At 53.0% G+C, this 11,148-nt stretch overlaps 1 protein-coding gene across 1 annotated transcript in view; it reads right to left on the reverse strand.

Moving 5' to 3' along the window:
- The window catches only part of ESRRB (estrogen related receptor beta), a 106,893-nt gene extending 101,064 nt beyond the window's left edge, over positions 1-5,829 (reverse strand). The window contains exon 1 of the mRNA XM_077750734.1: positions 5,780-5,829. Coding sequence (XP_077606860.1) covers positions 5,780-5,829 — 50 coding nt within the window. The remainder of the gene's footprint in view (positions 1-5,779) is intronic.
- Positions 5,830-11,148: the final 5,319 nt, after the last annotated feature.

Consider the following 11,148-nt stretch of genomic DNA (forward strand, 5'->3'; position numbering starts at 1 on the left):
TTACTCCCACGTTCAAGGGGAATTCCAATGAAACACACTCTTACACGTGTGCACACAGTGAAAGCTCTCCTAGGAATGGATGCAGCCTTTGGCGTTTCAGTTCAGAGTTAGCTTCTAGAAGAGGGGCTTTAACAGCAACAGGAAAGGGCTTGACACTCCCGTAAGCCATTGCTTATAAATAAAGGTGCTGTCAAGATCCTTTCTATTCTAATCCTGATCAGTACAGAAAGGTGTTCTAGATGGGCAAATACAAAAAAAAAAAGAGAGAGAGAGAGAGACCATGTGGCTCTATGTCTCCCTTCCTGTCTGGTTTTCTGATGTTTTGTCAGATGGTTGGTTGGGGGTCTCTGGGCCAAACTAAACCCCGTGACCTATGGCCTGCTCCCCACATGTCCTGAGTGGGACTGGCCGTGGCCGTGCAGGTCTGTGGACCGGGACAGAGAACAAACAGGCAGCCAGCAGGCAGTCACTGCCCCCTGTCCAATGAGCCCCCAGAGCACTCGCTGAAAGTCATCATGTGTCCCGTTGCGAGGCCTCCTTTCCCCCACAAGGCCCCAATGCATCCAAAGTCTTCTGAGCAGGTCCTTCTAGAGTTGCCAGGAAAGTGAGGGAGACGGTGTCCCAGAGCAGCCTGCTACACAGGGGTCACCCTATCACAAGAGGCAAGGATCACTTGCCCAGTGGCCTAGGGAAGAAATAACCCCCAACTTGGGATCTCTCCCACTCACTGCCCTGACATCCCCTCTGAGGAAGGGGTCTGACCCTGCCACCAGTTACCTAGGACACTCTGCTGTCATCAGTAAAAGGTCAGCGGCAGGGGACAGGCTGGCCCGGTGAGGGTTAATCTGCCCAGCCAGCCAGCACAGGGGTCACCGTGATGTGCACAGAAGTTGAGCATCCCAGTCCCCCAGAGCTGGTCTGCTAATTACATTTGCAATTATAAACACCACAACCTCCCTGCACAGGGACCAGGCCGCACCAGCCGATGGGGTAACCAGGACGTGATCCCACTCCAGGCCACCCCAGCCACGCCATGGGACACCACGACCAGCAGAAGCCTAGGGGCTCCCCCTCCGAGGAATGGCCATGAATTTGACAGCTCCCTGGAGGTATGAGGCTGCTGGGACTGAGAAAGGAAAACTCACCACAGTGGTAGCCAGTCAGGGGTCACCAGCACTTGCAGTGCTCAGAAAGATCTTTGATTATCCCTAGAAATCAGCGAATGGCCGCAAGGGCAAACAGTCAGGAGTTGTGCCCTTGAAGGCTTCCTGGCAATGGTGTGTGGACTCTCTACTCAAAGCCCCCTTGTGGGCCCACACTCCCTCTAGGAATGACAGCGGCTGCGGAGGACATTAGAGGTTGAGCACTCAAGCCATGCTGGGCTCTCCCACAGGAACATTCAGTCAAGAGCCACCAGACTCCAAGACAGAAGCTCCCAGTGGAGCTGTGAGGAGTTCTGGCAGATTCTGGGCCGACCTCCTGCTCAAGCTGGAAGAGCACTGGGAGGGCCTCACTCGGGGAGGGATGGACAGAGACTGATGATGGCCGGTAGGTGTGGGAAGGCATCAGCAGTGGGTACTGAGGGTGTGGGTTGGACATCTCTTTGAAGGACTGGATGATGGTCTAAATAATGCTGTTCCGTCCCCTTAAACTCAAACCACAAGTAATTTCAATCATGTTGGGGAAGCCACTTCAAGCATCTGAGAAGACAAGTTCTAGAGAAGGGCACTGCGGAACTGCGTCAAAAGCATCCTGTGTCTTGTGTAATTGCTTGCCTGTCTTCTGAATTGTCTCTCCTGGATCGGCTCATTCACGCAGCTAACCCCACAGCCCACCCCAACGCACACGTTCTCAGTCAGTCTCTCTTCCTCCCTCTCTCTCTCTCTCTCTCTCAGTTACTTTGGCCTGCTAGACTCATGCTGATCTTTCCAGTACCAAGTGCTCCAAAGAAAGAAGGCGTTTTGCAGAGGGCCAAAGGAGGAGACAAACTTTTTCCCGGAGTTTAGATTATCTTTAAAAAATGAGTTGGCCACATGCAGAGTTACCAGGAACGTGAATCAAGTATTCAGGACAAAGTTGCAAGGGCCGGGGGCCACCCTGAGTAGGCAGGGTGGTGACTCGAAATCTCTGTCATCGCCACCTCCCTGGCAGCACTGGTCCCGAAAGTCCCCTCTGTCCCTCCTGTCTGAGACTAAAATGGAATATTGACTGGTTACTCCGGATCATTAGAATGAAGAGGTTCCTGTTTGGGGGGCCAGGTTGTTTCTTCATACATGCATTTTTAAAGAAACATCTTTTAGCTCCTTAAATATTGGTAAAATAGAAGATTGTTTCTCAAAAGGAGGTGGGCAAATCATAAGCTCCAAGAAGAAATTTCCAGTCGGGGTCAGGATCTCACTGAGCTGGAAAGGCCCTTCCCTGGGACTGGGGCCCTCTACGCCGACCTGTTTCCTCCTAACTCACTGCCTTCAGGCCTCAACGAGCCCAGCTTCCCTTCACCCCATCGTCCTCTTCCACGGCCGCCCGCACCCCCAGAAGGGCAGCAGACACATACGGGTCTAGTTCCTAAAGCCCCTCCCTTGGAAAACCAAGACTAATGTCCTCATTCTGATTTATTTTTAAATGTACCATTAAAATTTAATTTCCCCTTTGTTTTTCTCTGGGTCACTAATTCTGAATTATCATGTGCCATTTCTTCCTACGTGTGAACCCACATATTTTACCATCAGGACAGTTTGTTCTTTGTTTCATTAACAACAGCAAAGTGGTCATCAGACGGTGGGTGAGGCAGCCTGCCCTGCCCCCACCTCTGCTCCCTGGGTTTTAGGCTGAGGGTCTCCAACCATTTAGGTCACAGACACATTTGTATACAGGCACATGCAGGCCAGCACACTCACTCCTACCCTGGCTGATTATATATGTACATAAAATATTGATTAGGAGTGGTAATGGAGTCACCTACAGGATTGGCTACAGGAAAATGAAAATGAAGGAGAGAAAGGTATGAAGGTATGATGTGTGTGTGTGTGTGTTAATTTCTCACCTGGGAAAGTGAGAACACTAACGCATTAAAAAATGCTCTCTGTGTGTTAGCAAGTGAGAAGGAGGGCTGGAGAGTCCTTTCTCGCAGAACTGTGGTCCCTGTGCCCTTGGGTTTTCTCAAGTCCGGGAATGTCGACTAAGCCACACGGGTGTACAAAGCACACGAACGCACTCACGCATATGTTCCCCGAGAAACATCAGCACCATTGGCAGTGAATGGAATCGTCCTACTGTCCTTCGAACACACCAAGGAATGCAGTCCCCAGTTTTGCTACTTTGCTACCAGTGGCTCTAAAGCTACTTGACATGAAACCTGGGGGGCGCTGAGGTCAGGAAGATGCCTCCCCCACCTGCCAGCCTCTGACCTCCACAAGCTCGTCCTTGGAAATTCTGTGCCCCTGCACCACAGCAGATGTAAACGCTCGCCCGGAGGCACACATCTGTACCCGGGACCAGCTCACTAATGCTAGGGGCTGCCACCCAGCACATCCTGGGCTTTGAGAAATGGCATCTCACATAGATCCTTAGTTCCTCAGTGGAATTGCCGGAGTATATTTCTGGCTTTTCCGGTGCCCCATGGAGTGAGAAGTGAATTCTTTGCAAAGGAACCAGGAAGGCTAGGAAATCCAAACTACTGTCAGGCTTACTTTATAAATGATTTCCACTTCAAACCCTTCCCAGACACCCAGGACTTCGGCTCTCTCGTTCCCCCTTGCTGCTTCCCTGACATTCCCTCTTCGCCCATATTTCTCCTCAAACTCAAGCCAGGGTTGCCGTCACCTCAATGAATTACCCAGCTGCTAAATCCTTTCTCCTTGCTTTTCTGGTCAACATACTCAAAGGATGGACTTCCCCCATTCGAATTTTCATATTTATTGGCTATGACTTGAGCCAGGGACAAATACATAGATATTTCGAGCTCAGCTAAAAAAGTCACCTCTGAAGAGAGGGAGCCTAAATAATTTAAATATCCAATATTTGTCGTACTTGGTAATTTTATGTGAAGTGCCCCACAAGCATCAAACATTGTTCACAGCCTCACTTACACCCACCCAGAGGCTTCTTTGGCGGCTCCCACCCCCTGCTATAGGAGGGGGCATGTTAGGGCATTACCCCATCCCCACCAGCCACAAAACCCGAGATCAGCGTTAACCTTTAAAGAGAACGAGAAGACACTTCTCAAGCTGATGGAAATCTGAATCCATTAGAATTAAAGATTCCTCGCATCTCCCATCCCAACTCATCTTCTTCCGACACTCCGGCGGCACCTAAAGGACCCTCTGCCCAGGGAAATCCTAAAACTAGAACCAAAAAGGTCAGCGTGGAGACTGGGGCAGTCTGGTCATCGACAGGAGACACTGCTGCGAAGTTGCCTCCTCGTTCCCGCGTGGTCCACCGGGTTGGAGGCAGTCTGTGCAGCGAAGAGGGGTGTGAGCACACTTCCTGGAACCCCGCATTATCCAGTGTATTTATTTCAGGGATGTCGTGGTTCTTGGGGGTGGGGTACAAAAATGAAAGCATAGTGGAGCGGGCACTGACTTTGGTAGTTTAGTTCGCTTCAGAGACAAAAAGAGGAAGAAAAGCACCAAGTTAAGCAGGTCCTCGAGAACCTAGACTTTCCACTTTATTATTCTTTTCAGCTTTCCGAGGGACCACTCTGCGCGCGCCCACACGCAGACGCCGGGACAGCAGCTACGAGCGCAGCGGGACGCGCAGCGCCGGAGGGGAGAGCCGGGCGGGTACCGGAGCAAGTGGGGAACGTGCGCGGAGGGCCATAGGAAGGAATCTGCGGGTGGCCGCATCAGGACCCCAGAGAACCTGGGCCGGACACGCCGTTCCGGGGGATCAGCTCTCCACTTGTCCACTCTGCGCGCTTGGCGCACCGCTCAAGGCAGGGGCCAGTGGGAGTCCGGTCCCGCAGCCCCCTCCGCTGCCCACGCCGGCGCAGCTCGGACAACCCCGAGATCCCGAAAAGCAAGCGCTAAACCGGCCGGGGGCACGGACATAGCGCCCGCCACTTCCGCCGCCCGCAGCCTCCCGCCAAGCCGCGAACCAACTTTGCCTCAGCCGCGGCACCACCCGGCCGACTATCCCCACTCCTGGCGCGACGCGGAATCCCCTCGCAGGGCGTGCGGGGCGCAGTGCGCCCGGGGCCACGCCGCCCACAGCGCTGGAGCGCCCTGGATCCACCGAGCCCGGTGCGCGCCCTCGGGGCGCCCCACGGGGACCGCTGGGCGAGGCAGCGCTGGGCGCCAGCAGTTCCCAAACCCGCGCGGCACGTTCGATTTCGCCCCCTTGCCGGGATCATTTTCGGTCTTCAGTATGGAAATAAACATTAAAGTCAAAGGGCCCCGCGGGGGAGGCGTTCTCGGACGGGACAAAACATCCTTGCGCCATTCCGCACCTGTTCTGGGCTGCTCCTCCCTAATCCACAGAAACTCAAATATTTTCTCGCCGCGGGGGAAGAGCGGAGAGAGTGAATGAGAAAGCGCTGCTCGCACTTAAAAGTAAGGTTTTGTAAAAGGGGGTGCAGGAAAAGTTAGAGGCGGTTTACCCATGCCCCAGAAGGAAACCCAGGAAGTGTCAGGCTTTCCCCCTCCGACGTCCCCGAGCGCCCCCGGGATTCCTGCCACTTCAAAAATGCTTGGAAGGAGAACTGCGACACCCAGGACAGAGGCAGCCGGACTGGCAGAAGGGCAGACAGATCGACCGACCGACCGAGAAACAGAGCACCTACTGGTTGTGGTAGCCGAGGGGGTCCGGGATGCAGAGTTCTGACACGTCCATCAGTCCCGTTTTAGCATTCCCAGTTGGTAGAGAAAGGCGGCGGGGAAATCACGCGGAAGAGCGAGTGAAGGGCACAGGCGAGGTGCGAGTCCGGGCAGGGGCACAGTGAGCGGGAGAAGGCAGAGTGGGAGGAAGCGCCGTGGCGGGGCGAGAGGGAGGCAGAGAGCCGTGCGCGCACAGCCCAGCGCTCCCACTCATGCACACACTCCAGCGGGCAGAGGGGATGGGAAGCGGTGGAGGAGGCTCAGGCACCAGAGACTTGGAGCCCACTAACCCTACTGTAGCTTTAAGGCTGGGAGACTGATGTATGGTTTGGCTCCTATTGGCTATCTCTCAGGGGCTGGACTTAAAGTGACAGAATCGAGCTGGGGTGGGGGGAGGGGGGTGAGCCAGAGACTTCAATGGAATCAGACGCTCAGGCGAGGTCCTCACCTCCTGAGGAGTGAGAGGACTGAGCTGTAGAGTGGCAAGGCCTGTCCTCTGGCCATTAAAGGAAAAAAATTGTCCAACTGCCTGGTGGGACTGGGGGGTTGACAGATGTGCTGTTTACATATTCCCCCCCACCAGCGTCCTATCCTTTAACTGGCAGGCCTCGCCACACTCCCCTCTCTGTCTCAGCTTTTTAGAATGGGTCTGTTTTACAAATTAAAAATGAGTCACCGTGTGCCGCTCTCACTCCCAGAAGACGCCAAAGCCCTAGAAATTCACAGCCTCAAGACCTGGTGTTTGGTGCACCAAAGTGCAAAGGGTCAGGTCCGCAGGTGAGGCACAGCCGGAGAGAGCAGGAGGGAAGCAGATTCCCTTTCCAGCTCTCATCACCTGGGCCAGTTGGTCCTGAACGGCTCTCATATGGCTAGATGCGGGGTGTGCGTCTATAAAATGCTCTCTAGATGTGCAAAATGATGCTCTTTGTTGGCAACTCTCAGAAATGTACCTGGGACACAGACGTGAGCAAATAAATCCCTACCTGCTTAGGAAAACACAATTGTGGTTAAAACAACCGGCTTACCTGCCACATGGTACTTAGGGGCACAGAAGTAGATGCTTCAGCATACACACCTGAATCCCCAGCTACGAACGCACCTGCATCCCTGTGTGCTCCATCCATGAGCCCAGATATTATGGGCTGCCACTGTACCGAAACAAGCTATAAGTCATGCCCCAATCCTTCTTCTGGGGCTTTTCATCTTTGGAGATGTGCCAGCCACAGAGAGATAATAATATGAGGATTCAAATGAGTGTGGGAGGGGATAGGTATAGAATTACTTAAAAGCAAGGGTGGGGGGAGTGGGGGTGGGGAAGCCCTCAGGAGAGACCACACCACCTTATTCTCCTATATTCCACAGAAGACAATGGGGTGGGGGGAGGAGACATAATTTTATCATCAAAATAAGGTCTAAATGGCATGTAACTGCAGGCAGTAGTCAAGCACTTGGGGAATAAAAGCAGGGGAGGTGGTGAGAAACCCCAGGAGGGGCCTGGCGCTCTGGAGGGGCTGGGGAATGGGCGGTGGGGCCACAGATGATACTTGACTTGGATAAATGTAAGCGCAGGCAGGCTGGGAAACGGAGCTGAGATTTTTCATATGTGCTGAAGTGGAGGAACGCATGGGACTCTCCAGGCTCAGGGCTCAGGCAGGCGTCTCGCAGAGGGATGAAGATGTCTGCTCTGTCAGCAGAACCCCCAGCAGCCCCACATTTTTTTAAATCACCTAGGTACTTGGTTGTATCAGAGTCGGAAGCAGGGTGTAGAGCCTCTGTCCTTAACCAGGGCCTCTACGCAGCCACCACCTCTTGCCAAGACCTCAGCGACTGGTTTCTCTGCATCCTTTCCAGCCCCCTGAAATCCCTTCTCCAATCGCCCCGCAGTCAGGGCGTTATAAAATGTACACAGTCCCGGTCCTTCCCTTGGCCCCATAAGGAAGCCTCACAGGACAGACTCCTGTATGTCTCTCTGCACCCCTCCTCATCCTGCACCATACTGCCCTCAGTCTTCGTACCTGCTACCTAGAATTTCCCTCCTTCTGGACCGCACCAGAACCTTCTGCTATTCAGTTTGCAATTGTATATGATTGGCATAATACCCACCCACCCCCACTAAATTATAAGCCCTATGAGGGGAGGGACCATGTCTGTTTTTGTTTTCCAGAAAATCCCCTGTGACTCATGGTTCCTGATACAGAACAGTTACTTGAAGAATATTTTGTTGAATGCATTTGAAGTATGGCAATTTGGGGTGGGCCTGCTGAGGGACAGGCTGCCTGTTCCCGAAGGGGGGTTAGGTTGTATGGGACCAGTGGCTCCCTGCTCTGTTTGGATGCACCAATTTTAACTGGAGACAGGATACATTTGAAAAGAAACAAACGAAACACACAGAAAACACGAAAAGAAAGACAACTTCAGAGCCCCAGGCAATGGATTCAAAGCTGGGGGTGGGGGGGGACAGATGAGGGAAAGAAAATAAGAAGTTTCATTGGTTAAAAAGCAAGGCTAATGCTCCTGTGCAATCACAGTCTGCATCTAAGGAGGAAGGAAGAAGGTAGCTGAGGGCCTCTCTCTGGGTACTAGATGATTGCCCTCCAGAGAGGGAATGAGGTCCTAGACACCCTACTTCCTCCTCCTCCTTGCCGGTGCCTGTCCAGCTACCTCACTACAGCCGAGGCAGAGTTCTTTCTCGTTCCCTCTCTGGCAAGAGAGCCCGCAGACCCTGCTGGAGGGGAGACCAAGGCCCACCAGCAAGGATACCCTGGTGACCTGATACAGCCTGGCAGGTCCGGCTTTTCCTGTGGTTCTCCAGGCAAACTTGGGGGGGAGGGTCTTACACTATTCCTGGGACTGGCCTCTCTCCACTCTGCCCTCACTCAGCTCACCGAGGATGGTATTCCATCCCAAAGTTAGGGTCGGGTCCCACATCTCTAGCTGGACAGATGTCAGTGCTGGAGAATGCAGCAGACCCCAGGATCTGTCCTGACGTCTCCGTGTGACCTTACCAAGGTCTCTCTTCTCCCGAACACAAAGGCAGGGAGCAAGGGGAGGTAGAATGAGTGAAATTCATTCAACCAGTTACCGTTTCATTCTTGCAACGCTCACCTAGAGCAGGTGCCATTTGCAGTCCACACCTAGCACCAAGTTCTAAGCCACCCACCCCCTCACTATCTTGTGTCCCAATCCTGGCGCCCCCAGATGGGCACGTCAGCCAAAGGCGACTCTGGGACAGAAGGCATTAGAAACAGTAATTGTGGATGGTGTAAGGGGACAGCAGCTCACTTAGTTCTTGTGACAAACTCCTTTAGATATTTACTACATTTACAGAACCTTGCAGCTGAGAGGGGCTTGGAGAATCATTTAGAATCACCATCAGATTTTACAGATGAGGAAACTTAGAAATTTCCCTGTGTGGAGAAGTGACCTACACAAGGTCACAAGGTGAATACCTGCAAAGCACGCCATCTTTGGTGCCTGAGTTTCTTCTTACTCAACTCCTAAACCTTTGTACACATGTCTCTTCACTCTCACTCCCTACTCCTTCCCCGAATCCAAGCTTGTTGCCTAGGAATATGAAGCCCAACCAGAACAGTGCCTTTGGCATCACCTTCCACACACACTTCTTCGCTGGGTAGGTGGTGGGGACTGGGCTGATGTGTACACGCCCTTCCCCGCCTGGTTTCCTGGGGGAAACAGGAAGCACTGATTGGTGGATACCAATTTCCTGACCCACCATCCCACGGGGAGGAATGCTCCGGCCAGCAGGTAAGTAGGAAAACACACCCAGACCCAGCCTGGCCCACCCTGTTCCTCAAACCTGTTTCCCCAGGGACAGAAGGCACCAAGTGTGTCATGGATAGCTGAACACAGGTGCATGCTGAGCACCCACTCACTCTTTCCCATCCCAGTCTCGCTAAGTCCTGAAAAGGGGGCTGTCCAAACCCCTGCCCTGGACCTCAAGGGCTACCCGAGTGACCATGATCTCTGCTGCTGATCCCCGTACAGCACCCCCTGCCACCGGTCTGGTGGGAATCCCCACCTTTGGTGGAGCCTAGTCTTGGTACATATCTTCCTGCTCTTGCCGCAGCCTCCCTGACACCAGTCATCTCTGCACTCATGAGGCAGCAGTAAGCAGTATCTCTCAGATTCTTGAATCCCTCCCTGTGGTGTGCTGCTCTGAGCCCTCAACAAGAGGATGCTGCTCCCATCTTTCAAGCAGGGTAACTTAGCAGGAGCTGGTGAATGCAGCACGGGCCCTGGGGGAGCAGAGGGCTTGATGGCCTCGTCACTAAAAGCTAAGAGCCAACAAGAATTTTTGGAGTCTGCCACACACTCCCTGAGTCCAGTGAATGGGGGTCACTGGCTGTTTGGTTACCCCATCCCTGTCCCTCGCCTCACATTCCCTGAACCCACGTTTTCCACGCGGGATGACGCCTTAGGAAACACACAAGGTGCATAACCGCTTCTTACCACCGTCCCGGAAAGGAGAGGATGTCTCTGTGGAACTGTCTCAGTCACAGTCTGAGCTTGGTTCTGCTCCTCCCCAGGGTCAGGGCTTGGGGAGGCGAGTCCAGGAAGTGCATCCATTGACCATCCACGATGTCTAGGGTGGGCCCGGCCTAGACAACGAGCCTAACCTGTGCATCTAGTACTGACCGGGCTGGGGCTCCATGGACCTCTGGCCAGGGAAAATGTTCCCAGCCACATACTTCTTTGGGTCCCTTTCCCTTCTCACATGCTTGAATTTGGGGTGTGGAGTTATATTTCTGAGTGGTGGTCAGCAGACTGTCAGCCCATTGGCTGGCACATGTCCCGCGGATCATAATTAACTGATAACGCTAATACAATGTGAGTTTGTGCTCCCATAATAGTCTCCTGCTGACAGATAAATGCTGCGGAAACATGATGGCTTTTCCTGAAGCTGTAATGGCCCATTATTGGGGCAAGAAGGCTCATGTATATTAGCGCTGCCGCCATGACACCAAAGATAAAATATGAAGGGGCTGTCTTGAGTGCATAAATGCTTGTGTTCCCTCCTACGACCGCCATCCATTTCATTATCCGAAATCCCTACTGGGGGTCTTGGAATAGCTTCCAGATATTTCAGAGTTCCTGTGTGTATTTTTTTCTGAGCTTCATGATCCCATTCTCACTAACACAGCTGAATAGTATATAAAGTTCTCTGTCTATCCAAAAGATTCCTTCTTTCTTTAGGTCCTATGCAAGATGGCAACTGCAGTGAACAGGTGGGCTGGGGAGATGAGGAGGGTGAGATATGTCTGTCCACAGAAACAAAGATCTTTCTCCCTCCTAATCAGCAGCGGAATAGGAACAC

Source organism: Crocuta crocuta, unplaced genomic scaffold, assembly GCF_008692635.1.
Source record: "Crocuta crocuta isolate KB4526 unplaced genomic scaffold, BGI_CrCroc_1.0 scaffold186, whole genome shotgun sequence".
In the NCBI taxonomy this organism is placed as follows: domain Eukaryota; kingdom Metazoa; phylum Chordata; class Mammalia; order Carnivora; family Hyaenidae; genus Crocuta; species Crocuta crocuta.